Below are 25,305 nucleotides of genomic sequence, written 5' to 3' on the forward strand. Positions count from 1 at the left end.
TAATATCATCTCTTACTCTACAGTGAACACTTTCAAGCACACCAGTGTCCTGGAATGCAGTTCTGCTCCTAAATTCTAGGGATGTAGTAGTTACAAGTGCTAAAACCTCCAGGCTATCTAAGCGTGAGACAAAGTTGTAATTTCAGTGACATACTACAGGAGGATTTCTTCTGAGACTGGATTTCTCAAATAGTAAAGTGACATTCCATTGCTGCTTTAAGGCACCTTGATGACTTTGACTTGTTCTAGTAGGTTTGCTTTTTTTTTTTTTTTAATTACCTAAAGCTTTTTCTGTTTTGTTAAACACAAATTTTCTCTTTTGCCAAACCTACAGAAGCAAAGAAATCATTATATTGAAAAATCAAAAAAGAGCACTGGCTGGCTGGCTGAATTCTGGGTAAGACTAGAAATGACAAGTAAAACCTTCATGCACATGACTAGCATATGAAATGGCAAAGGGAATAGAAAAACAGTTTCACAAGAAACTTGTCTGAGAGCACTGGGAAATTTGCAACTATTACATCCCTTCCCCCCCCCCCCCTTTTTTTTTTTTCTTCCCCCCTTTTTTCTGACATTTCCTTCTGAAGGGAAAGTTCAACACTGCCAACAAAGCTGATTCCTACATCCCTCTCCCCACAGCAGACAGCCAAATGATGAGAGGATTGTGGTGTGAGAAGCAACAGAATGCCCTAACCAGAGCTGACAGATCTGAGACTGCTAACAAGTCACAAAAACTCGGTCCTTTACCTCTCTGAATGATAAGAAATACTTCAGAAAAAAATTATTATTTCCAGTATATTTTCTGTAAGCAAATATCATCAGCAAAGACAGTTCAATCTGACTTTGATTTGTATTTGTGGGCACAAATATCCCCTAACAGGATGTATGGGAGAATTTAAAGGAGTTAGCTTTTTAGAATTTGCCAGATTTCTAAAATGCATATAACGCTCACAGATAGTTTGACAGTAAGATAATGGGCTGAAAATTTGACCTTATATTTTTAATAATGAAGCATGCTAGGTCAGAAAAAAAAAATATGCAAATTATTTTACATACTAATTTGATTCAAAGCTTAAATGACCCCAGCAGCAGCAACCGACTGGAGAGAGACTGCTCTAGATGCCTGTTCTTTCCTGTTAAAATACACGTACACCAGTCACAAGGACTCAGGCTTCCCCCAGGACAAGCTTTACTCTGAATGGTCTTTTACATGCATTCTGTAACTGTAAAAAACATAATAATGAACCTCCCAGACTTAAAGATATTTTAAACAATGTATTTTTTAATGTGGGAGAAATTATTCTGTTTAAAGAAACTCGATTTTAAAACATTCCTATTTTGGGATTATTGATTCCAACAAACACGTATTCTATTTCCACTGAAAACAAATAATTCCATGATATAAAAATAGGCAACTAAATGAAATGCAGGCTTTTATAACATGGGAAATGTTTGTTGAATTAGCATTCTGGTTTTGATTACTTTTAGATGTTTTAGGAGAAACTGATTCAAAGCAGTGTTCTTCAGAAAACAAAATACATGTAGACAGACCTACTGCAAATGTATAAAGTTAACAGTTCTCCAGAGACCCAACACCAATTTAAAATTCAACAAAATATTTACATATATATAGCAAGAATATAGTAGATGTCCTAACATACTTAGTTAAGTTCACCCTTAAAAACTCTGAATGGTAAACAATAATAGAAAACAGTATTTGTGACAGTCCCTTAAAATTCATTGTAAACTGGGAAAAGCACTATAAACCAAAGCACAGTAACACACCTCATTACCAAATTGTCATATATAATCCCTGTGGAAGCTGACAACACATAACACTTTATAAGATTAGAAGAGCACGTGTATAACTGAAGTTTTAGTATAGTATGAGCAGCTCCAAACAGGATTCAGAAGCTGAATGTTCAACATCCGGCAACTTTTTAAGGTGAGAATCAAAGTCAGTTTCAGGAATAGCCTTGATATTGTTCCATAGTCATTATGGACTACAACTTACTTGACTATAAGAAAGGGTTTTAAAACAAAGACTGAGGTGACAAAAATCAATATACTTCATATATACATCAAACAAGAATTAATAGCATCACTGGTAGTAGTTGTGGTTAATATCATGCTGACATCTAATGGTAGCTTCCTATACTGCGGCCAGTTTTTTCTACTTGAGGAAAAAAATCACATATTGATACACAACATACAGTAAATAAATATACTGATTGTAGACTATTTCCCTTTTGAAAGATAACAGAAAGCTGAAGCTACTTCCCACAGAAGAAATAGAACGGATGCTGATACACCTCACACAAATGCTCTTTTTTAATTAACTGCCTACCTGACACATTAGAATTCAAGGAAAGATTAAATATACACAGACTTTACTAAAGAGCAATACTGAGGATTTATTGTTGACAGGAACTTCCATATTTGAACTCAAACTGACTTATGTAAATGATGAAAGCAAAATCCAATTCTATTTTTTCTTCGTAAGACCTAGAGATTAATAAATCAATTTTCAAGTCCACTGTTGTCTTCTAGCCAGACAAAAATAAAATTCTTTAATTCCTTTATTTATGGAACCAAAAATTAGAATGAGAAGACATTCAGATATTGTTATTTAGTAAAGGTTACATTTTTCATTTTTTTTCTTTTCATACTTAATAGTATTTCACAAGCCCTCAGTCTGCAGAATGCATCTGATACAACTCTTCAACTCAATGAGGCATCTCACTGGTGTGTGGTAAAGGACTTGTGAGTTACTACGGCTCCTTGTTATTAATCCCGATGCTTTTCTTAACTTCAGTATTTAAGGAAAAATTAAAACTGTATTAAGCAACATGATAACATCACTTTTGAAAGCAAAGCAACGGAGATTTCCCATGCTAGTTAACTTTCCAGACAACCTGTGCAAAGTGCACAGCAGAGAACAGGAAATGGCAGCAATAACCTATGGGAGGGAAGTATTACTGCCCACCGCTGCCCTGGGTTTTTTCAAACTTCACTGGCAAACACCCAAAGACAGGAAAATAAATGGAATGAAGGCCCATCTAAAATTATCTAGAAGGCTTTCTCTTCCTTGAGCAAAACATCAACGTAAATTTGTACATAAGTACATAATGTGTTGCTGAGATATCACAGCTTTAGATGAAGTAAGGTTACCAGCTTCCTGAAGGATACAGGTCTTAATTGCTTATTTTTTACTTTAATGACAGGGCAAATAAATAGGTGCTTCCTCTTCTTTGTTGAAATTAGGTAAACTGATGTGGTACAGTTTTCAATGCTCAACTCATATTAATTTTAAAGCACTTATTATTAGCACCAGCTTACATTTTTCTAGTGCCAAATTCACTGTGGGTGACGGGGGTTCATCATAGCTTATCTACTGTTTCCACAGAACCTGCTCCTCCCATTTCAAGTACATCCTTCCTTCCTTCCTTATCAATGCTGAGACACCGTAAGCCGTCTATTTGCCAGAAGACCCTAAGGTCATCAAAAAAGAAAGATAAAACTGCAGACTCTCAACTTCCTTATAATACCATGCTTCAATACCATGTATTCTACTGTGACATGTCCCATTCTACTGTAAATGTGTTCTGATCAAAATTGTGCAATGTGTGCTCTGACCTGTCACCTCTCTGGCAGAAAAGGACCTGGGGACAGCCAGCTGAACGTGAGCCAGCAGTGTGCCCAAGTGGCCAAGAAGGCCAATAGCATCATGGCTTGTATCTGAAACAGTATGGCCAGCACGACAAAGGAAGTGATTGTCCCCCTGAACTCGGCACTGGTGAAGCCGCACCTCAAATACTGTGTTCAGTTTTGGGTCCCCAACTTCAAGAGGGACATCGAGGTCCTGGAGTGTGTCAAGAGATGAGCAATGAAGCTGGGGAAGAGTCTAGACAACAAATCTTAGAAGGAGAGGCTGAGGGAACTGGGGTTGTTTAGTCTGGAGGAGATTCAGGGGGATCTTACTGCTCTCTACAACTACCTGAAAGTAGGTTGTAGGCAGGTGGGGTCAGTCTCTTCTCCCAGATAACTAGCGTCAGGACAATAGGAAACAGCCTCACATTGCACCAGGGGAAGTTTAGGTTGGATGTTAGGAAAAACTTCTTCACTGAAAGGGTGGCCAACCATTAGAACAGGCTGTCCAGGGAGGTAGTGGAATCACCATCCCTGGAGGTGTTTAAAAAACACATAAATGTGGTGCTTAGGGACATGGTTTAGTGATGGACTTGGCAGTCCTAGGTTAACGGTTGGACTCCATGATCTCAAAGATGATCTCTTTTCCAATCTAAATGATTCTATGATTCTTCCTCATGGCACCCCCTGCTTGAACAAGATTATGCATCCAATTAGTTCATATGTTGTTGTCCCTACAAGATCCTCTCATGGACAGTTTGATTTAATGCTGCTTTCATATATAATCATCTCTGTCCTTTGACCTCTTCCACTGAAAGATGGGAATACATACATACCTCTGTTATGTTTATGGTAACTAGGTGATGGACTCTTTTCCTCCTACTTCTCAGATGCTTACTCAAAATGCATTGCTTTTGTTTTAAAAAGAAGAACAAAATGTGTCTCAGCTCTGCTGTTAATGTACATGCCATGCCATCTTGCATACTATTTTATGAGATTTTTTTAATTACAGACTTCAAGCACATTTTTACATGACACCTCTACAGTATGAGGAACAGGATCCAAAAACTCCAGACTGATAGTCACCAGAACTTTTGAGTTGATGACTTTTCAATTGTTTATATAAAAGAAATACTGTGAATGTTTCCTTAGATACTAACAATGAAAAGACCATATCCCACAAGGCACTTAGTAATTAATATTCTAAGTTAGAAGGCAAAGACGAGGGTGATATTGCTGTCCTTGGATTTGGTCTCTTTGGATGAGGACTGAACTGTTTTCACATGAGACACCAGCTTATGGAATCCCATTAATTCTAATTTAATTATAACATCATGATATTCACTACTCACGGTCAAATATCATATCACATTGCAAGCTGCTTCATGGTATCTGAGAGCTGTATGGAGATGACAAATTGAGCCTACATAAGAACAATTCCTAATTAGTTCTCATTTGGGCAGCTCAAAGGTTCTCTCTTCTTTTCCAATATTTCAAAAAGCCCTACATGTTAAACATACAGAGCAATTCTGAACATTTTAGCATTTTTTTCCACCTTTCTTATGGATGGTTGTGAACCACTTTCACCCTTAAGTGTTTTATCCACTGTACCTACTCAATGGATAAAGAAAGACATAGCGTACAAAGTTGTTTAGATTAATTTTGCAGGAGTATAAGTAAACTCCCACAAAATTGTAGACAAGAGAACAAAGCAAAAATATTAAGGAATTGCTAATACCAGAACAGCAGGTGTTAGCACTCATAAATGCATTAATAGCAACTGTCCACAAGCATGTAAGTAAACATAAAGGACAGAAGGGAACTTTAAAAGGTCATAAGCACTCAGGGATCTTGAGACAGATTTACTCTGTAGTCTCACATACAGCTAATCAGGATCAGTCTGGAATCAACTAGCAAAAGTGTGGTAGTAGTAGTTCATGCCAGCAACAGAAAGACTATTCATTACTCTCACTGGAAGAAAGTGTTGGTCTCTCACTGATGCTGTTCATATCACCTGAAGACTTCAAGCAACAGGACTACATTTCAGCATTCAGAGCACCACTCATGCGTACGTTCTTCTCAATTAACCATGATGCCTAACCAAAAACTTTTGCTCCTCTGGTACATAATGGAAAGCAAAATCCAGGCTGCCTCCAAGGAGGAACCTAACCACAGAGTAATATCAACACTTAAAATAAATCTCTGTGTATTCTAGCAGTCTAATACCATTTTTTGTTTGTAGGTTGCAATGCCTTTTACAAAGAAGCTAGCAATTACTATCCATACAGCAATGCAATATAAATATGAATTTGCACATGCCCCCCCCCTCATTAATTACCAACATCCCATACATGAATAAAGTTTAATCACTTACAGTCCTCCTAATTCAGCCTAATATAGAACTCGACCTTGGAACTTTTTTTCAAATGCGACAATCTTTACGACACCTAGTATGCAATGTCTGTATGTGCAATGATGTGTTGCCACACACACCTTGTTTCTGTTGGATGAACCCTGCAGAAAAGCAGCAGCAATCACAACTTTGGCATCTTCAAAAAGGGGTGAAAGCTCCAAACTCTCCACTGGTGTCCTGCAATAGGTCAGGAAGAAACGCAGTAAGACTTGAAACTTGAGGTAAATTTTTCAAAAGCAGTTTTTTTCCTCAGGATTGTTTTAATTCCCGTTTTTGACACATACTTCAGCATGATCACGGAACGAAAGATGCCATGCGTTAGGGTATTACTCCCCAAATGGAGGGGTTGAAAGTTATAGCTTAAGAGTCTGAACGCTGCTCCTTATTCATTCTTTCATGTGAGACCATACCTCAACCCATGAAAAACCACCAACTTGTATCTGTACATTAAACTCTGCATGAGGGCAGGGCGCAGCCCCACATTCCCCGCCGCCCCCCATGCCTGGGGCTGCCCGCCGGCAGGTTCCCTCAGCCGTGCCGCCGCCCGCCGGTCCCGCCAGCCTCCCTCACGCGCCCGTTCCCGCTCCTGCCCCGCGCCAGGCACGGCTGCAGCGACCCAGCACCCCTGCCTCCGCTAACGCCCCTTCCCTGCCTGCATTCCAACGGCCCTCTTCCAGGTCCTGCCCGGCCCTCGCCACTCGGGCCCTGCCGCTGAGGCGCGGGGCGGCCGTGGCGGCGGTCCCCCGCGCCTCGTCCCCTCAGGCCGCCTCGTCCCCTCAGGCCGCCTCGTCCCCTCAGGCCGCCTCGTCCCCTCAGGCCGCCTCGTCCCCTCAGGCCGCCTCGTCCCCTCAGGCCGCCTCGTCCCCTCAGGCCGCCTCGTCCCCTCAGGCGGCGGTAGGCGACGCTGGGGGGCGCGCAACCTCCGCAGCCCCACCCTGGCCCCGCGGGGCAAGGCGGGGCGGGGCGCGAGCGGGGCGGCGGTACCTCTGAGGGGACGGCGGCGGCAGCAGCATCTCTGAGGGGACGTTGTCGTTGTCGGCAGCTCTGAAGGGACGTTGGCAGCGGCTATGACAGACCACGAAGCGGCAGTCCCGCCTAAGTCCCGGCGGGCGCAAGGTAATCATGGTAGGGGGGAGTGGGGACGGGGGCTCTCCCCAGGGGTCGCTCCGAGCCCGGGCGCGCCTTCCTGTCTCTCCCCGTTTTTCCGTTTTATTTTATTGAGTCGCTGAGGAAAGTTTGCAGATCCTTCACCAAAGTTAACCCCGCGGAAAGAGCGAGGAGCAGTGCTGCCTCGCCTCCCGGGCAGCGCTCCGCATGCCTCGGCCCCCAGCAGCTCCGCGGGCCCCGTCGAGGAGGCCGCCGCCTCCCCCGGAGCGGCCCCCAGCGCCCCGGGGGGCCCCGCGCAGGCCGAGCCCCTCAGCGGCTTCCCGGGCTGCGGGGCGCGGCGGGGGGCGCTGGCCGACGGTGCCGCCGTTCCCGCCTCGCATCCCCTCGGAGACGGCGCACGGAGGACTGAGGAGCACGGCTAAGAGCTGGCCCCAGCTGCGTTAACTTACGGGATTTCTGTTGGTTTGTTTCCTGTACGGTAACTCGGATCACTAAGGGGAAAGCGAAACAAATGATTAAGAGCAGAGTCAACAGAAGTAATCCCTGGGGCACTGCACCAGTAAATGAGAACAGAAAGAATTTGGGGACTGATTGATTACACCATCAGTGCTTTTCACTTGAGCGGAACGGTAGATAAGTGTGACTGAAGAAAAAAATAAAATATATTTCCTCAAGTGGGGCATGAAGCTATAGTTAATTTTCACTTCCTATCTATCTAGTATCGTTATTCTAGCGGGTTTTGACCTTTCAGTTGGTAGGTGTTGGGTGTAATCCGGGTCAGGAAGTTTTAGAGATGATGCACTGAAAAAATACAAGTGTCTGTCACCACAAGCTGAAGGGTTTTCCTGTTACTTGCATCGTTCAGAAACAGACTACAGAACAGTCACGGTTTATTTTACGTTATTGTTATCTGCCATTGGAGATGGAAATATATTTATAAGATCATTTTAAATATGAAGGCTTTGGCTAGGTAATCTGAGTTGTTGTATAAATAACCACAGATCTATCTGGGCCCTGTGCCTAATGGCACATGCTAGTTCTTGTATCCGTGGAGAGGATCTGCGTTTCATTCTGTGAGTATGTTAGTTATTAATACCTAACAGTGGTCACTCTGATGCTGACCTTGTCTGGGACTCTGCAAACTTTTCAGTTCATGTGCTACTGAGGTTGTTCTGTAGTTACTGTGTGAGGTGTTGTTTTGGAGGCTAAAGCTGGCTACCAATTTTTTTTGTCATAAGTTTCTGTATTCTGGTTATTACATGTAATAATTTTGGCTATTTCCCATGTGAAATGCTTTGAGAAGCATCTGAAAAGACATTTAGTTCTCATTGAAAGTAGTATTCCTTATTATTCCTGATTGTTTGCTAATTAGCAGTTGAATAACTGTCTTGGAAAAACACCTTCAGTCATTCTTGGACAGTGGACCGAGCAGCACAACAGTGGAGATCTTTATCTAGTGTTGCTTGCCTTGTTTTCAGTCCAGTTGATCCTTCATGCGTGTTTTGGTTTAAATCTGGTAGGTTGTTTGCACACTTGTGGGAGAAGGTCCCTTCCTCCCGTAAGGGACCTGGGGGTCTGGCACATTTTTGCTCTTTGACAGTGATGGGCTTGTTCGGATTGCATAGTGGAAGAAAATTAATTGCAAATGCAGTGTATGCCACACCTCAAGCAGTAACGAGAACTTCCCCCTTCTATCTCAGCCTCCAGCACTAAGTGTTTATTATAAATTGTTAATACAGTTTGATGATCCAAGTGATAATTTATTCTATCTGAAGAATAGACTATTCTATTTTGTAACGGCTAAAGTAACGGTAACTGTTCTGGTCAGCTTTAAAGGGATTGAAGGGTGATTCAGTTAATTTTTTTTTAATTATTCTTTCTCCTTGTGGTTTATTTCCTAAAGAGGTATGTAATCTGTTGCAGACTGTCCACGAGTAAGACTTCTTTGATTAAGTTCCAGGTGTGAATTTTTAATATCTTGATACTAAAAAGCAAGAATGTCACAAGTATTTGAAATGAAGCTGTAAACAGAGTGTTTGGCCCTTTAGAAAATCAAGCAAGAGGGAACTGAAGCTGAGTTGCTAGAGTTACCGCATGTTAAAAATGGACTTCCAGCTGTTGGTGCCTCATCAGCATCTGTAGCATGGAGAACTAGTTCATGGCTAAATTATAATTAAGCCTTGCAACTCTTCTATGTCAGTAGCTGGTTTTAAATCATAGCTATTTGCGATAGCTGAAGTTGGAAAGAGAGGTTATTAAACATTTGTATTTAATAAAATATTAAAATACTAATACTACTTATTTTCAAGTTGCTGTGATTTACTTCCAGGCTTTCTGGTTTTTTATAGTTCATATTCCTATGTTTAATTGTGCTTTTTCCAGACTGAAATTGGTAATTTCTTTGCAAATTTGAAATCCCTCATTGTTAGGGGAAAAAAAATTGGCTTTGTTCCACATGTGCTGCCTTTAGCATGTTATTGCAACAGCTAATTGCATATATCTCTCTGCTCAAAAAATGCTAAGCACAACTCTGTCTCTAAGAGAAAAGACGATGGTTGTGAATTGCTTGAGATTAGAATCAGGTTTTGCCTTTAATCAGAGGCCTAGGCAGTAGCTGGTGTCTGTGTGTTCAGTCCCTTCGAATGATGCCATATTTTGCAATTCCCTACTCTAATTGAAATAAACTTGAACCTTTAAAACCTCTTCAGGAAAATTAAAAAAAAAAAATATATATCTAAAAGAGCACATAATATCTGGAACATGGAATTTGAATGTTAGTGATAGCACTGGGTGAGCCTGCAACACCCTTATTTTGAAAGTAGTTTGACTTTTAATTAATTGAGTACCAGGGTGTATTTTCCCCATTCTTCGTTATCATGCTGGATCTCCAGGCCTGAAGGGATCCTCTTTGTTAATGTGAAATGATCCAAAGTTATGATGTACCTGACGTGGCTGCACATGCATATGATAGTGCCATAGAGGATGACTGTAGATTGATGGAGTAACAAGATTGGGTGGAGGTTCATCTTGTAATGAAACAAATACTGTCTTCCTACAAGGAAAGGAAATAAACTAGGAGATATTAGTGATGTATTTTGAAATATTACAAGTCACATGAAAAGTTGAGCAGGACTGTTAAAAGCAGCAATGTGCTACGGTGCAGATGCCTTCAAGTTGCACAGTTGCTCAAGAATTTTTGCTTTTTTTTTAATTGTTTGCCTTGATTTGCTTGCCAACAGCCTGCTATCAATTCAAGTTGTGGTCTTGTCTGCTTTTTAACTTCCAAGAAAATTTCAGTGGAGTGGTTAGAGATGGTGGAGTTGGGCTCGTTCTGGCATAGGTGGGACTTTGAGCATCTTTTCACGACCAACAGAGTAGTTGAAATGGACTCCATGTCTTCATCACTATTTCTTAATATAAATTATTCCTATCATTAAAACTAGTTCTGCAGTTAATAGTAACAGATGCAATACAGTCATCAATTTGGCATTTTCTTATCTGATTATATTTTCTAGGCCTTGTCTCCATAAGTCGTAACACCTTTAAAGTGAGGGACAGCTCTCAACACCAATAGTGATGGAGAAAATGCTGTGTACTCTACATTTTTAACATGATCTTAAGTTTTAGGTGGTGTCTTTTTTTAAGCCATTACATTGTTTTTCTCATTGCTTTTTCAGCAGCTGCGTACATTACAGTATATTAATATTTAAATATATATCCCCAGCAATTATTGTTAATAATCATGCATTTGTTGTATGAGAAACATTTTGGTTTTGTTGATGGTTTTGGTTTGCTGGGATTTTTTTCTTTCAGAGGAGTAAATTGCATTTTTCGTTTTTGAGTTTGATTGTATAATGGTATCAGAAGCATCACATGGGGGGTCTGGCTTAGGGAGAAGCAAAACCCAGTTCTCTAGTTCCCAGGCAGAAATCTCACTACAAAACCATTTTTCCTTATTTCTTACTCCAGTTCTCTTTGGCTAATCTTGAATGCTACAGATGTAGCTAAGAAACAAAAGACAAACTTTTTATTTGTGCTTTGCCTCTGCATCAGAAAATATGCTGGAAGTCTGTTTTCAGTAATTCTGTAGTTGTTTTGTGGGGACTTAGTGAAAAGATTTATCTTTGAAATGTTCTTTGACACTGCCTGCCACAAAGAAAGATATTTATCTCTATTAAAGGGTTCACATATGTGATGGGTGACAGAGGGCTGGGAAGCAGTATACTGTAAGCAGCACTTAGTGAGGTGTAAAACCTCTTTTTTTCAGCACATTGGGTGAGCAGAGATACACATCATCTGCAAGAGGCACATCTGAGGCTGCACTTTATACCAGCACCCTCCCTCTCTGCCAGTCTCATTTCAGTGCTGTTGAACTAGCTGCTATTTAGCATCCGCTGTCAATAAGCGTGACTGAGAAATCTGGCAAGGATGGCCTGTTGATGAAGTTATCAGAGTCCTGTGAATGAGATCTTCAAAAATTGCAATAAGAAAGCTCATTCCACAGATGCCAAGCATGTTTCTTGTATTTCATACAGTTTTTCACAAGACAGCATCTCTCTCGCTTTTTGTATTGTGAAATACACCACATTGCGGGACAATCATTGTTGCTAAAGAAAGTGTGCACTTACTCAGTTTTGAAATTATACATTGTGAGTTGTGACTTCTAGCTTCATGTTCAACAGGGAAGCAAATGGATATTTATTTTTTTTCCATGCTGTAGTTCTGTAGAGCAGGTAGATGGGTGATGGTGAAGATGATGTTAAACTGTAGAGTAGAACTGAAGCAGGATCCTCCTCGGCTCCTTTAGGTTATAAAAGTTGTTAACTAAAAGAGAGAAGGAGGCTTTTCCTCCTTATCAATGTAGATTGTGAATACTTTTTATGGTTTTAGGCTGACTAATACTTGGTTGCTAAATGAAAGGTAATGTTGGCTAAATGAAAGGTAATGCTCCCTTTGGTAATGAGTTTATAGGTGTTGCTTAATGCTTACAGCTGCTCAGTACCGCTATATTAGGTAATGCCTTTCCTTGACTTTCATAAGTCCTGGAAATTACTTCTTTAATCTGATATTTCTGTTATTTAATAATAAACCTGTGGGGCAATATATTTAGGTAACTTTCCATAGAGGAACTTTAAAATGACACATGATATGATGTGGCCCTGAGGGTTATTATACTGGTGTGTGACATGGATATAAATTATAGATAAGATAGCCAACCAGCTTCAGAAGCTTTGAGTAATGTTACAAAGTTCAAGATACTGTATGAGACAAAAACTGATTATCCTCCACCACCTCTATAGTCAATCTTACTTGAAAGCTAAGAGTAGCTCTAAGACCCACCATCAGTGAAAAATAGAACTGGAAACTGCAGTGTTGGTTCCCAGTTATTTTGCTGACTTCTATGACTTGACTTCAGTCAAATATTGTGGATCTAAATTTGCAAAATATATATTGTTATTTGCTATTGCTCACTTTCAAGGTTAGCGATGTCTAAGGAGTGATCTGTCTCCATTCTCTATCCAATGTGTACCACTGCTAATGCTGAGTTCACTTGTGCGCACAATAAAATGCTTAGTTGTGTCCTGGTTATTAAAATCAATGGATATTTTTTCAAAATCAACACTTTGCTTTATAATGAAGTGGGTTCTACTTAAAATAACTGGTTAGGGTGGAGACTGAGACTTGTATTTTATAACTGGCCAGTTTTGTTTTGTAGTTTGAATTGTAGGTGTGTTTGGTGAATACAGAAAACAAGTCATTATGTAATTCCAGGTGGAACTAAAGTAAAACTTCTAGATTCTTTAATGCAGTTTCTTTCTAAACAAGCTGGTAAATGCAGTCCATTAAATAACAGGAGTCCAGTCCTTCAACTATCTGTGGGATTGATCAAGTCAGGATAACATTTGCATATTTGCAGCACTGTAAGGGAGTATGTACAGTTCAGCAAAATCAGGGAGTGTGCTCCTGAAGCAACATTCTTTCATCTAAATGTGAGAACTGTGTTTTTCTGAGCTTTGTGGGTGCTACTTGACACTTCATACTTTTGGTTTTTTAAAGGATGGAATGAGAAAGATGAATGCCAGTATCTCCCCAGTAGGACTGCGACGCTTGTGAGTGCTCGGTTTCACCCTGGGATGTCCCCACTTGGCAGTGGGCTCCTGGCAGCCTGTTAGGAGTCTTAGCTGGCAGGATAAGAAACTTCCTATAGCTTTATGAATGCTTCCCAGCACGTCCGCAGTTTGTTGCTATGCATTTCTTTTTTTAGCTGTGTAGTATTTGAAACCGCTAGCTCTTGTTATTTGCTGGGTCTGGAAATACCTTCAGTTGGTGTCATTTCACAACGGAGAACTATCACATTTGTTTTCTAAGCATAAGGAGTCTTTGGCCAAGAAGTGCTTTATAGAGACTTTATTTCATGTCCGGCAAATCTTGCACCGTATCTTATCCTACTTCCTAGATACAACAGTTCTGAGAATTGTGATTTTCTTAGATCTGCACCTATGACAGCTGGAACATAAAGCAAATTCTAAATGTCCTGTCACTGGAGTTGGTAGACTATGGGGTATTTGCTTCTAACTCATTAAGCAAGTGTTCCTCTGACTGACTTAGACAATAAAAGAACAGGATTTCTACTGGGGCTGACTGGTCATTCTGCTAGAGAAAACTGGGGAAGAAGTCATTTGAGACCCTATACTTAAATGTTAGCATACTTAATTCTGCGTAAATGTTACTTGGACCACATTCTGCCCTCAGCTATCTTGCTGCAGTGGGTTTGCATGGCAGGGTTTTGGTAGTGGGAGGACTACAGGGGTGGCTTCTGTGGGAAGATGCCAGAAGCTTCCCTCACATCCAGCAGCCAATGCCAGCCGGTTCTGGGATGGACCCGCCACTGGCCAAGGCCAAGCTAATCAGCAACAGTGGTAGCGGTTCTGTGATAATATACTTAAGAAGGGGGAGAGGGGGTGGAAATCTGCGCAAAAAATTGCAGCAGTAGAGACGAGTGAGAATATATGAGAGCAACAACTCTGCAGACACCAAGGTTGGCAAAGAAGGAGGGTGAGGAGGTACTCCAGGCACCAGAGCAGAGATTCCCCCTTGCAGCCCATGGTGAAGACCACAGTGAGTCAGGCTGTTCTGCTACAGCCCCTGGAGGTTAACAGTGGAGCAGATATCCACCTGTAGCCCATGGTGGACTGCACACTGGAGCAGCAGGATGCCCAAAGGAGGCTGTGACCCTGTGCACAGCCCATGCTGAAGCACGTTTGCTGGCAGGACTTGTGGACCCATGGAAAGAGTTGCCCAGGCTGGAGCAGGTTTGCTGGCAGGACTTGTGACTTTGCCGGGAAACCACGCTGAAGCAGCCTGTTCCTGAAGGACTGCACCCCATGGAAGGGACCCACGCTGGAGCAGTGTGTGAAGAACTGAAGACCACAGGAAGGACTTGTGTTGGAGAAGTTCATGGGGAACTGTCTCCCATAGGAGAGACCCCATGCTGAAGCAGAGGAAGGAGTGGCAGAAACAACGTGTGCTAAACTGACCACAGCTCCCGTTCCCTGTTCCCCTGTTCCCCTGTGCTGCTTGGGAGGAGGAGGTAGAGAAATCGGGAATTAAGTTAAGCCCAGGAACAAGAGAGGGGTGGGAGAAGGTGTATTTTCTGTTTTAAATGGTAATAATTTTCCCCAAGTCGCATCTGTTTGTTGTTTTTTTTTTTTTAACGTGACAGCAATTCCTGAGTGATCTCCCTGTCCTTATCTACCCACAAGCCTTTTGTTGTGTTTTCTCTCCCCGTTTAGTGAGGAGGGGAGTGATCGAGCGCATTTGATGGGGACCTGGCATGCAGCTGGGGACAAACTGCCACATTTGCAACTTCTAGAGACTAGTGAAAATGAAAGCAGAATTTGGCTTTTAATTTGGTTTCTGATCTAAACCTAATGAGTTTGGCTGGAGGAGTAGTGCTAACAGTGGTTTACTTCAGGAATAGTCAACATAAATATCCAGTTGTAGGCGCTTTCTTTAACAGGCACTCTTGCTTTTAAAAATGTGAAAAGTTCTGCTCTTTTCTTGCAGATGATGCTGATACTGGCCTTGGTTTGTGCGGATGGATTCTGGTGATCACTTCACTTTTTTTCACTATTATTACGTTTCCTGTATCAATCTGGATGTGCATAAAGGTAAAGTTGTTCACTCCTGGGTTGGATTAAGACTTTAAGCAATGCAGAAGCTTCCTAGTGTTTATTATTGTTCTTTATTTTATTTGTTTGTTTTAAACACAAATTAATCTCATTCTGCCTTTCTTGAAGTGTAACAGACAGTTATAGCAAACCCCAATATTTCAATGCATTGATCTTCAAAGCAAAGAAAAAAGTGCTATTATACTGTTTAGTCAAAATTATTTTTGTGTTGATGTCTTTATTAAGTCTACCCAGTTGTCATTAGTATGTAAGATTGTTTGGAAGATCAGAGTAATTGCAAGAATGCATAATTACTCTAGGAGGACTGATTTTTTTTTTTTTTTTAAGAGATCTCTCCCTATATATGTATGTGTATAAATATGATGTAAATATAAATATATGTGTGTACATGTATGTGGCTGTATGTGACAGATTTGTAGAGATTGTGTTATCTGTGGTCACTCTGAGCTTGATGTTCTCAGTTTCTAGACTGGAGGAAGTAGCTCCTGCTTTGTTTTGGCTAACATACCAGAATTAAGAGCTGGAAAACCCCCTGCTGGGTCACATACACTGCACTTGGCTTTGTTGTTGCCAGGATATTCCTGACGGCTGCTTCTAGTGCTTGGTCCTGCGCAGATGATGTGCCTTGCTTCTGCTGTAGCTTCTGCTTTTGATAGATGGTGCCACAGTCTGACTAGTATTTATTGCGGACTGTTGTCCAGCTTGTTCCTTTTGCTGCTTGGGTTTTTGACAGTGAACGTTAGGCTAAGATTCTCAAAAGCAGCCAGGATAGAAAGGTATTTACATTAGAGACTCAAGACTGTTTTAGACTAATGTATGTGTAGTTTGGAATCCATCATACAGCTTCTGGAAACTCTTGTGTGACATCCAACGTTTATTACAGATTATAAAGGAATACGAGCGAGCCATCATATTCCGACTTGGACGCATCTTAAAAGGGGGAGCAAAGGGACCAGGTATGTCTTGGAGAGCATCCTTAATATTTGTTCTAATTAAGTCATCGGCAAATTAATAACTGTCTAGAGACATTGCATTAGACTGGCAAATGGATTTCTCAAGAGTTTTGTAACTTCCAGTAAGAGGATATGTTACTTTATATGGAGAAGGTGGTAAATGAATTATCTGTGAGCCTTACCCAGATCTCCTTAGTTAATGCGTGGTCTTCGGATAGAATCAAAAGCACAGAATATAAAGACAGGAATAATGGTATCAAATGAGCTATTTTCAAAAAGAAGTTTAGTATGTCAGCTAAAACCCAAATGGTCTGAAAGCCTCAGTATTCTTCAAAGATATAGAAGCAATTAAATTATGTGATAGTTTTGAAAAGTTTCCTATGTACATTAGAAATTCTGATGAGATCTGAAAGAATGTTATTTTCAGCTGTTGCTCCTGCTGCTCAAAGTGACGGGAAGGGCAATAACTTCTTTCTTCATTTTCATCCAGATTTTGCAATACTTCTGCATTGCTGTAAAGTTGCAAGAATTACAGTGATCCACCAGAAGAAAGAGGTTGACAGTTTCTGGTTGCCGGAATTAGGCCCCACAAGTAACTGTGGGGAACAAATTTTCCAAAGTAACTGTTAACAGTTCTGGGTTTCTTTTTTCCAAATGTTAAAGATCTCTAAATAATTTAGTCCTGAATAAATTGAGGTTTCTTAGCATACTTTTTTGAAAATCTTACTCTGGTTTAAAAGCCACTAATGAACATGCTGCTGAGCTCATTACAGAGAGTGCTATACAGCTACAGTGGTTGGATGTAAGCTTATTTCAGTAGCAAGTTTCATCTGTTTTAATGACCTATTTTCACATCTTCTTGAATGATTTTTTTTGTCCAGGTTTGTTTTTTGTCCTGCCCTGCACAGACAGCTTCATCAAAGTTGATATGAGGACCATCTCTTTTGATATTCCTCCCCAAGAGGTGAGTTTGCATTTGCCTTTGTATCTGCTAAAGTGTTTTTTGATATTTTTTTTTTGCACTTTCTCCTTTTTCCCTCTTGGTATTGTGTGGCATTTAGTTTTACTGTAGATTTCTTGTGCAGGTTCTGTGTATTCTGAGAATACATACATCCTTTGGTAATACCATTCTGTAAGAGAAGATCACTGGAGGAAAACAAATGACGCTGTCCTCTAAGGACTAGATAAGATAACTTAATACTGTCTAAGAGCTAGAATGGGAGGGGTTTGGAATGAAGGCTGCTGGACTGCATGCAACATTCTGTAATTGTTTCTGTGAAATCTGGAAGATTTCCAGAAGCAGCAGTGATCCTGTGCCAATTTATCTAGATATATGCACTAGCTAAAATAATGGGATGAAATTATTATATACATCAAATGTTATTAATAGCAACTCAGAGTAATGGTCTGCTCCCTTCTGTGAGTTTTGTGTGCATGTTGCTTCTATGTCCTGCCGTGTCCAGGAGCAGGAGGAAGATGTACCACACCTAATGTCTTCTGATGTCCTTCAGTTTGGAGGTCCTAAAGAACAAAAAAACCCCTTCTATTTCTAGTCTGGTTTTCCTTTGACATCTTAATTTTTTAGCAGAAACTCTCCACAGTATTAAGCTAGCTAAACTCAGTGATGCCAGCTCAATGGATAAGAGGATAATAAAAAACAACTAGCCCTGTAAAAATAAGTTAGTGAACAATTGTATGATGATGATTATAACTGTCACCCTCATGTATCTAGTGTATTTTGGAAGACAAAGATGCTTGACGCAGCCTGTCTGGTGCATCTGTTTCCTGTCATATTTGCTAGTCGGTTTATTGCTCATCATTAGTTGTAGATTTAGACAAATGGCAACTGTCATGGTACACTCTAAAACGTAATTGGTAGAAACCTAATCACTGGCAGGCAAAATGTGCTTGCAGCTGCTGATGTGCCATTAGTGAAAACATCAGTTCTACAGGGTTTTTTTGACTTGATTAAATTAAGCTTATGGATTTAGGTTTGTTTGTGTTCTGTAGGTAAAAGCAGAAATATATTTTTATTTGCACAACTTCATTTCTGTGCATGTTACTCATTCTTCATTTATCTTAAGCTGTTATGAAAAGCCTGCTAAAATAGGTAGTTTGGGGAAGGACAGAGCAGGTAAGTCTTGAAGTTTAAGTAACTCGCATCTCTCTGTCTTCAAATAACGTAATAGTAATTGTCTAGCATGGAATTAGGACACCTCTTCTTATGGTCATATGGCATACTTCAATCTCTTTTTAACTTAACTTTAAAATATAATTAATATTAATGCTTCTTTCTGGTGTACCTGCCTCTAAGCCTTCAAGAATATCTGTCTTTATCTTTGCAAGTACATCCTTTGCTTAAGATACAAGTGTTAAATTCAGTATATCGCTTGAATCAAGCTCTGAGGATGTTCACAAATTGGATTTCCTCTGCAACTTGTCTAGAAATCACCACATATTCATTTAGTAGCACAAGGTGGCAATCACAGGTACCTCCAAGGAGGACAGTGAACTTCTGGATAGTAACAGCGATATTTCTAATTAAACGTTGAAGTAAGGCTGACATCCATGCAGTGGAAATACATCAGGCCCTTGGGACAGGAAAAACCAATTTTTTTAAGTAGCTAGATGTACTTCAGTGAAACCTTCCAGTCTTTTCTAAAATATCTCATGGGCATGGCTCTCTGTCTCTAAGCTTCATTATACATTAACATATTTTTTCACAAAGCTTCTGCAGTTCTTCAGAGTTAACTTACACAGCTGTGCTGTGCTAGAGTCTCTAGTGTTGGCCATTCCTACGCTATGGAATAAGCAGTAATTGGGAACTGCCTTCAGCTACAGTCACACCTGTGGTATGGCAGAGTGTCTTTTGTGTTGGTTCTTTGAAAGTGCAGCTGAAATACACTCCCTCTTGTCTTGCCTGCTTTTGCATTTGTTTTATAAACCAACGCACCTGCAGAGTTAAGTCTTGCTAAATCAATAGTCTTGTGACTGAAGTTAAATACAGGTAAAAATCTAATGCGTCCTGTATTTCCAATGATACTCGTTATTAGCCTTTTCTCTGTACAGAACCAACAAATGACCCTCTCTCATCAATGTTTCCAGTACGTGCTCCTAGAGTGCTTTAACCCATTTTGAATGTAGTGGTCACATATCCCCATCGCTGCATTTAAACAAAATAACTTTGAGTGCTCATGTTCTTGGAGCCTTTTTCTGTTACCTCAGTCCTTCACTGCATGCCTTTTGCGTTCCTGTACAGTCAGTCTGCCTCTTACCCATCTGTAATGATGAGCCTCACTGAAATATAGCGGGGGTACCTACCTGGTTGTGATGCATTGCTAGTTTCAGAATAAGAGGTTAAAGTTTCCCAGGTGAAAGAGCATATGTATTTTGGTGTAAATTATTTCTGATTTTTTTTTTTCCTGTCACTTGTACAAATTGCAGATCCCTCTGTGAATTTGAAGGAGTTAGAAATAACATTATGGCAAAGCTAATGGAATATATTTTTCCATGAGAAGTGTTCTAATCCCATAGTTTGCTTTGCAGAGCTGTACTGGAAGGTTTGTGCAGCTGTACATAGACATATTCACATGCAGCATGTGCCTGTAAGAACTTTTGTTTTCAAGACAGTTTGAAAACATCTGTTTTACCATGGAAAAACTAGGGATTTTGTCAGATAAAACAAATACATAATTCTTATTATAATTAACCATATACTTACCAAATTTTAATATGCTTTCCTTGTTGTTTTTTAGATCCTGACCAAGGACTCTGTGACAGTTAATGTAGATGGAGTGGTTTATTACAGAGTTCAAAATGCCACCCTTGCTGTAGCAAATATCACAAATGCTGACTCGGCCACCCGTCTTTTAGCACAGACTACTTTGAGGAATGTTCTGGGGACCAAAAACCTTTCTCAGATTCTCTCTGATCGTGAAGAAATTGCGCACAGCATGCAGGTATGAGCAGCTTTACCTAAGCAGTCCATCAAACAATCAGTTAAGCAGCAACCCCATGGATAACTTGCAGGCCAGGATTTATTTTACCTTCCAAGTGATAAACCAAGTTGTGATTTGAAGCTTTCGGCAAAATGCTATCACGAGCTATTGGGATGGCATTCTGCAGAATAAAAATGAGTGACTAAAGTAATGACGGACCAGTGGAGCTCGCAGGTGGGAATGAGGGCTACAGGAGAGGAGGGCTTCCCTGGATCATTGTGCTGTTGAGGGAAATTATGCCACGGAATTTCTTCAATATATTAATCAAGCTCTAAGTTTTTTTGTTAGTTTAAAAGTTACACTTTTATAATTATCAAATGACAATGTAAACACTGAAGCCTTTAAAGTCCAAAAATTCTAAGATAATACATTTGGCTGATTGGTCGTCCTTCAAATTGGGATGTTATTTTGCAGCCAGGTAGATGGCTTAACTTAATTGTCTTGCCTTATATAGGCCACACTTGATGAGGCAACAGATGATTGGGGCATTAAGGTGGAACGTGTGGAGATCAAGGATGTGAAATTGCCTGTCCAGCTGCAGAGAGCAATGGCTGCAGAAGCAGAAGCTGCCCGGGAGGCGAGAGCTAAGGTAATAACATCAACATGTGGGTTTGTTGGGGTTTTTTTTCCTTCATGAATAATTAAACGTGGTGATGTAGAAGATGAATATTCTCAGCCAGATTGTGTTGTAGCAAATAGGAGTGCAGGGCGAGGTTTTTGTGGATTTGTCTCGGTGCTTGTTCTATTTCATTGTGGTTCATGTGGGTGCAGTTTCCTTCAAAAACACAGAATCTCAGTTTTTTTCGACGCTCCAAGAACAAGTCATAAACAGAACAATGTCAAGGCTATTAGCTGGAGCCTGCAGTGAATTAGAAGCCAAACTTACTTCCAGATTTTGCCTGACTAGCCCTGATTTTAGGCAAGTGCTTTGTTTTCTGTTTGTTACTGCATATGAGAAATTAACCAGCTTGTTAATACTTTTGTCACCCTTAAGCTGACCAGTGATCAGTTGGTCATGAGATCTTTTTCCCTTCTGAGGTGGGAGGTGATACTAAATATTGAAGTTTGGAATAAAAATCCTCAGGGACAGTTAGAGCTGTGCTTTTCTAGGAGTAAGCAAGTTAGCTGTCTCCCTTAGTGTTCTGTGCCCTGTGGTTTTCTCCTCTGGTGATTTGTTAATCCTGTCTTGAAAACTTAAATTTTACCTCCATAGATGCAACTGTAGATTCCCTTTTTAAAAAATAAACAAACAAAACCCCCTTTTTGGTAGACTAAACTGATAGATGGGGGTTTCTGATAGGTGTTAGTGGTTTGTTGAGCTGCCTGCCTGTAGAAAAATGGAACTTGCATTCGAAATACTAAAAGTCTGTCTTGGCAGAGGGAAGTTTACCAGAGTTCATCTAATGGCATGAAAATTACATCTAATCTTATGTTGTTTGTCTCACACAGGAATGATTTTTATGCACATAATATGACAGATTTTCATGTCCACCATTAATTAGGAGTTTCATTAACTTTAACCTGTGTTTAGGTTATAAAATTTGGGGTTTATTTTCATGGGAAATAAATGCTAAACTGAATTTCATTAGACTTTTCAGCTGTCCATTATTGAATGTGAAGCTGGTAGTACACCCAGGAAAAGATCTTTGAGTCTACATTAGTGCTTCAAGTATTGACTTCTGCCTTTATTTTTTTAAGCTTAATTACTTTGTGATTATTTTTTACTATTATTATTTATTCTGTTGTTTCACAGAATATTGTGCCCTTGCAAGTAGAACTCTGTAGGGAAATAGGCACTTGCGTGTGCTGACACATATGTAAATTGCTTCACCAGTAACTTACCTGTTGTAACAGTGCCACCCTCCAGTCCAGCCATCCTTTACAAATATTTGGAAAACTTTTCTGTTGTCCCCATGCAGAAGGGCCTTTCCTGTACAGAAATCTGTTCCTAATGAGCTTATACTTAAAAAGAAAGAGGGAATAAACAGGTATTTCCCCAGTAAGAAACAAGCCATTCCTCTGTCAGGCCCTTGTAGATACAGAAAAATACAGATTTAAGTATATGGGGAGTTTTGAGAGGCAGTGCTGAAAGAAGCACAAAAGCAGTTTTTGAAAACAAGTGCACGTGTTGCATTTTCAAGACATGGTGCCAGCTTTTGTCATCTGGCATCCTGATACTGAAAGGGAGGAAGACACAGGGCCTTGAAAGTGCTCAGGAGTAGCCTATGTCTGAGCGAGAGAAAAGGCAGAACTGGTGAAAGAATGTGGTGAGGGAAGGTCACATGATCAAAGTGAGAGCAGTGGCTTTGGTATATGACATACGGATGAAGTCATCCTACAGATCTCTAATTACTGCACCGGAATTAACTCGGTTTTATCCATGTTTCTTCCCCAGGTAATTGCAGCTGAGGGTGAAATGAATGCTTCCAGGGCCCTGAAAGAGGCGTCCATGGTTATCACGGAGTCCCCTGCTGCTCTTCAGCTCCGATATTTGCAGACTTTGACTACTATTGCTGCGGAAAAGAACTCCACCATCGTCTTCCCATTGCCCATAAATATGCTGCAGGGCATCATGGATGCAAATCACTAGGGGGAGAGAGGAGAAGGTTTGGGGTAGGGTCTGGGGGGTTTTGGTACAGTGAATGCTTGCAACAGTGAATTCCCTGTGTGTTACAGCTTGTGGTGTTAACAAAGCAGATTTGCCTAGGAACCTATGTTATTATACTAAGTGTGTTTTAAAACTAAAATGTAATGTTTGTGACTATATGACGAGCGAGGGGAAGCAAGCAGCCGACTCAATATGAGTCATAAAGCAAGCTTCGATTTATTACGGCGCGATTATGTCTTATATACAGTTCCAGTTAATTATGCCTACTAGTCATCTGCTGATTGGCTAAGCTCTAAAGGGTTACATTTTCATACGTCCTCCTACTTGCGGTTTCTGCGGATAGCTAGCTACATATTTTTTTTTCCTCTCTTGTCTACGCGAATTCCTCAAAGTTACTTAGAACATTAGGCACAAGGTCAGTGTTTTTCTCAGCTTCCTTATCAGCATGCCTCAGCATAGCTGCAAGGCCTGCTTCAGCTAACTTTCGCTAACTTTGTTTCACAAAGATCTTTAAGGGAGTCATGGCCATGATCACACAGCCATTCTGCAACAACTATAGACAATCCAAATATTTGAAATGGAAAACCTCTCGAAATGAGTACAAGCAGATGGTGGTCTTAAACAAGCATGTATCCATACTGTCCCGGATGGGACACCTTTAATCTATACCCTTCTGTTTTCAAATAGTGTATAAAACGAGCTGTGCTGAGGATGACATGCTCCAACAGCTGGAAAGAGAAGTATTCCTTTTAATAAATAAATGGGTCTGTTGCCCTGCAAGGGAAGTGGAACAGCCTTAACTGTTCTCTTGGAGTGTGGCTCTGTGGGTTAAAGTCAGCAGATCACTGTCGTGTGGACTGATTCTCTCGCTTACGCAAGGAAAAGTAATGGAAGTTAATAGAGGAGTTGAGACTATGCTGGGTATTTCTGAAAATCAGGCTCATACCCTAAAATAGTCCCCTGTTCATGAGAAACAGTTGTTGGTGGAACTTTCCATCTCTGTTCTGCTGCACAGAAATGGCATAAACATGCCGTAGTTATGGATACAACATGCTTGCAGTCCCGATAGGCTGTTCTGTTGTTAGGGTGGCGTGCCTGTATGGATTCAATGTTGCTTTAAAGCACTAAAACGTTGTTGGGTCTGCCTCTTCCCTTTCTCTCTTAAAAATGATTTTAAAAAGCCAGAGTATTGACCCCTGCATTTTATCCAGATTTAAAACCTTATTTCCTCTAGGACGTAACATCTCTGTAACGAGCAGGGCATGGTGACATTTAATGGAAGATGCTGTGCTGTGTATGTATCTGTTCTAACAAATCAGTGATTTAACTTGTTTGATGCTGTTTCTGAAGATGTGTACCATTTGTTGTCAAACTGAGGGCTTATACCAAAAGCATGTAATCTTCAGTTTACGTAGCCTTAAGCTGGAAACCTGTTAAACTGTGCTCATATTTTGTACCTGTTTAGTAGATTAAAATGAGAAGCATGAGAGCCTGCATGGGGGGGAGGTGTTTTAGGCTATCACCATCTTCAGTTATTGGGAGGTGGCAATGAAAACAAAAAGCCAAGATCAATGATTTAAGTGCCCTTCTCACACTGCTGGCATGAAGTTCCTAACTCATTTTACCAACTTTCTGCTACAGTCAGCTGTGTATTTAACAGGTATCTTGATGAGGACAAGGTCTGCTCACCTGTGCCTTTGTCACTGTTAGGGCTTGGAAGGGCTTGAGCTAATTGGCACAGTTTCTTTTCTGCCTCTGCTGTGAACATTTCTTCCTCTAACCTGTCTGTGTGTTTTCAGTACTTCAGGTAGTGTAAGCAGAGCTTGACTTTTTGCTGGGAGAGGTACTGTTAACAAAGCTGTAGTAATTAGCATTACTGTGCTCTCAGGCTTGAAGTGGGAAACAGAGTAACTGCACAGCTTGAGGTTAATCCCTGGGGAAGACCAGTGAATCTGTAACTCCCACTGGTGCTGCTGTAGGTGGTCACCCCTGTGAATTCTTGTTGACACCAGGAGCAGGCTTTTTGCTCTCATCCTGAATAAAAAAACCCCACGCTGCTGACTGAGTGACTTTCTGAAAAAGTAAATACTGTTAATTTATCAGGGTCTTAAATGCTAATAACTCTTGTAAGTGAAGAGCAAAACAATCCCCAAACCCCCAAAATAATTCCTGTAACCATTTAGTAAAAAGCACATGTGCAAAAGATGGCACAAAGGAGGTTTCGTTTCCTCAGGTGCAATTGTTTCAAGCAAGTTCAGATGTGAGATCTACAGGTTCTGTTTAATGTTTTCTCCTTTGTAACAAACCCCACCATTTCTACTCTTCACATACTTCATAGGCGCTTTATTGTATTAAATATAACCAAAGCAAGGAGGTGGGTCAATGA

General features: G+C 40.5%; 1 protein-coding gene across 2 annotated transcripts; it reads left to right on the forward strand.

Annotated features, from left to right (window-relative positions):
* Window positions 1–7,016: 7,016 nt before the first annotated feature.
* Window positions 7,017–25,295, forward strand: STOM (stomatin). Of its 2 annotated transcripts, none has more exons than XM_055719984.1 (7): window positions 7,017–7,177; window positions 15,236–15,339; window positions 16,244–16,316; window positions 17,195–17,277; window positions 20,069–20,272; window positions 20,766–20,900; window positions 22,707–25,295. In XM_055719984.1, exons 1-7 carry the CDS (start codon window positions 7,129–7,131, stop codon window positions 22,899–22,901), a joined length of 843 nt encoding a protein of 280 aa, XP_055575959.1. In that variant the 5' UTR covers window positions 7,017–7,128; the 3' UTR covers window positions 22,902–25,295. The 2 variants fall into 2 exon arrangements, with proteins under 2 accessions (XP_055575959.1, XP_055575958.1); XM_055719983.1 differs by having other exon boundaries at window positions 7,031–7,186.
* The last annotated feature ends 10 nt before the right edge of the window (window positions 25,296–25,305 follow it).

Source organism: Falco cherrug, chromosome 9 (assembly GCF_023634085.1).
Source record: "Falco cherrug isolate bFalChe1 chromosome 9, bFalChe1.pri, whole genome shotgun sequence".
Taxonomy (NCBI): domain Eukaryota; kingdom Metazoa; phylum Chordata; class Aves; order Falconiformes; family Falconidae; genus Falco; species Falco cherrug.

Bases quoted from the DNA above. Each gene is read 5' to 3' on its own strand.
- STOM (XM_055719983.1), top strand. From the start codon at position 7,129: ATGACAGACCACGAAGCGGCAGTCCCGCCTAAGTCCCGGCGGGCGCAA. The intron at 15,340-16,243 runs GTAAAGTTGTTC...CGTTTATTACAG, and splicing joins CAATCTGGATGTGCATAAAG to ATTATAAAGGAATACGAGCG. The intron at 20,273-20,765 runs GTATGAGCAGCT...TGCCTTATATAG, and splicing joins AAATTGCGCACAGCATGCAG to GCCACACTTGATGAGGCAAC.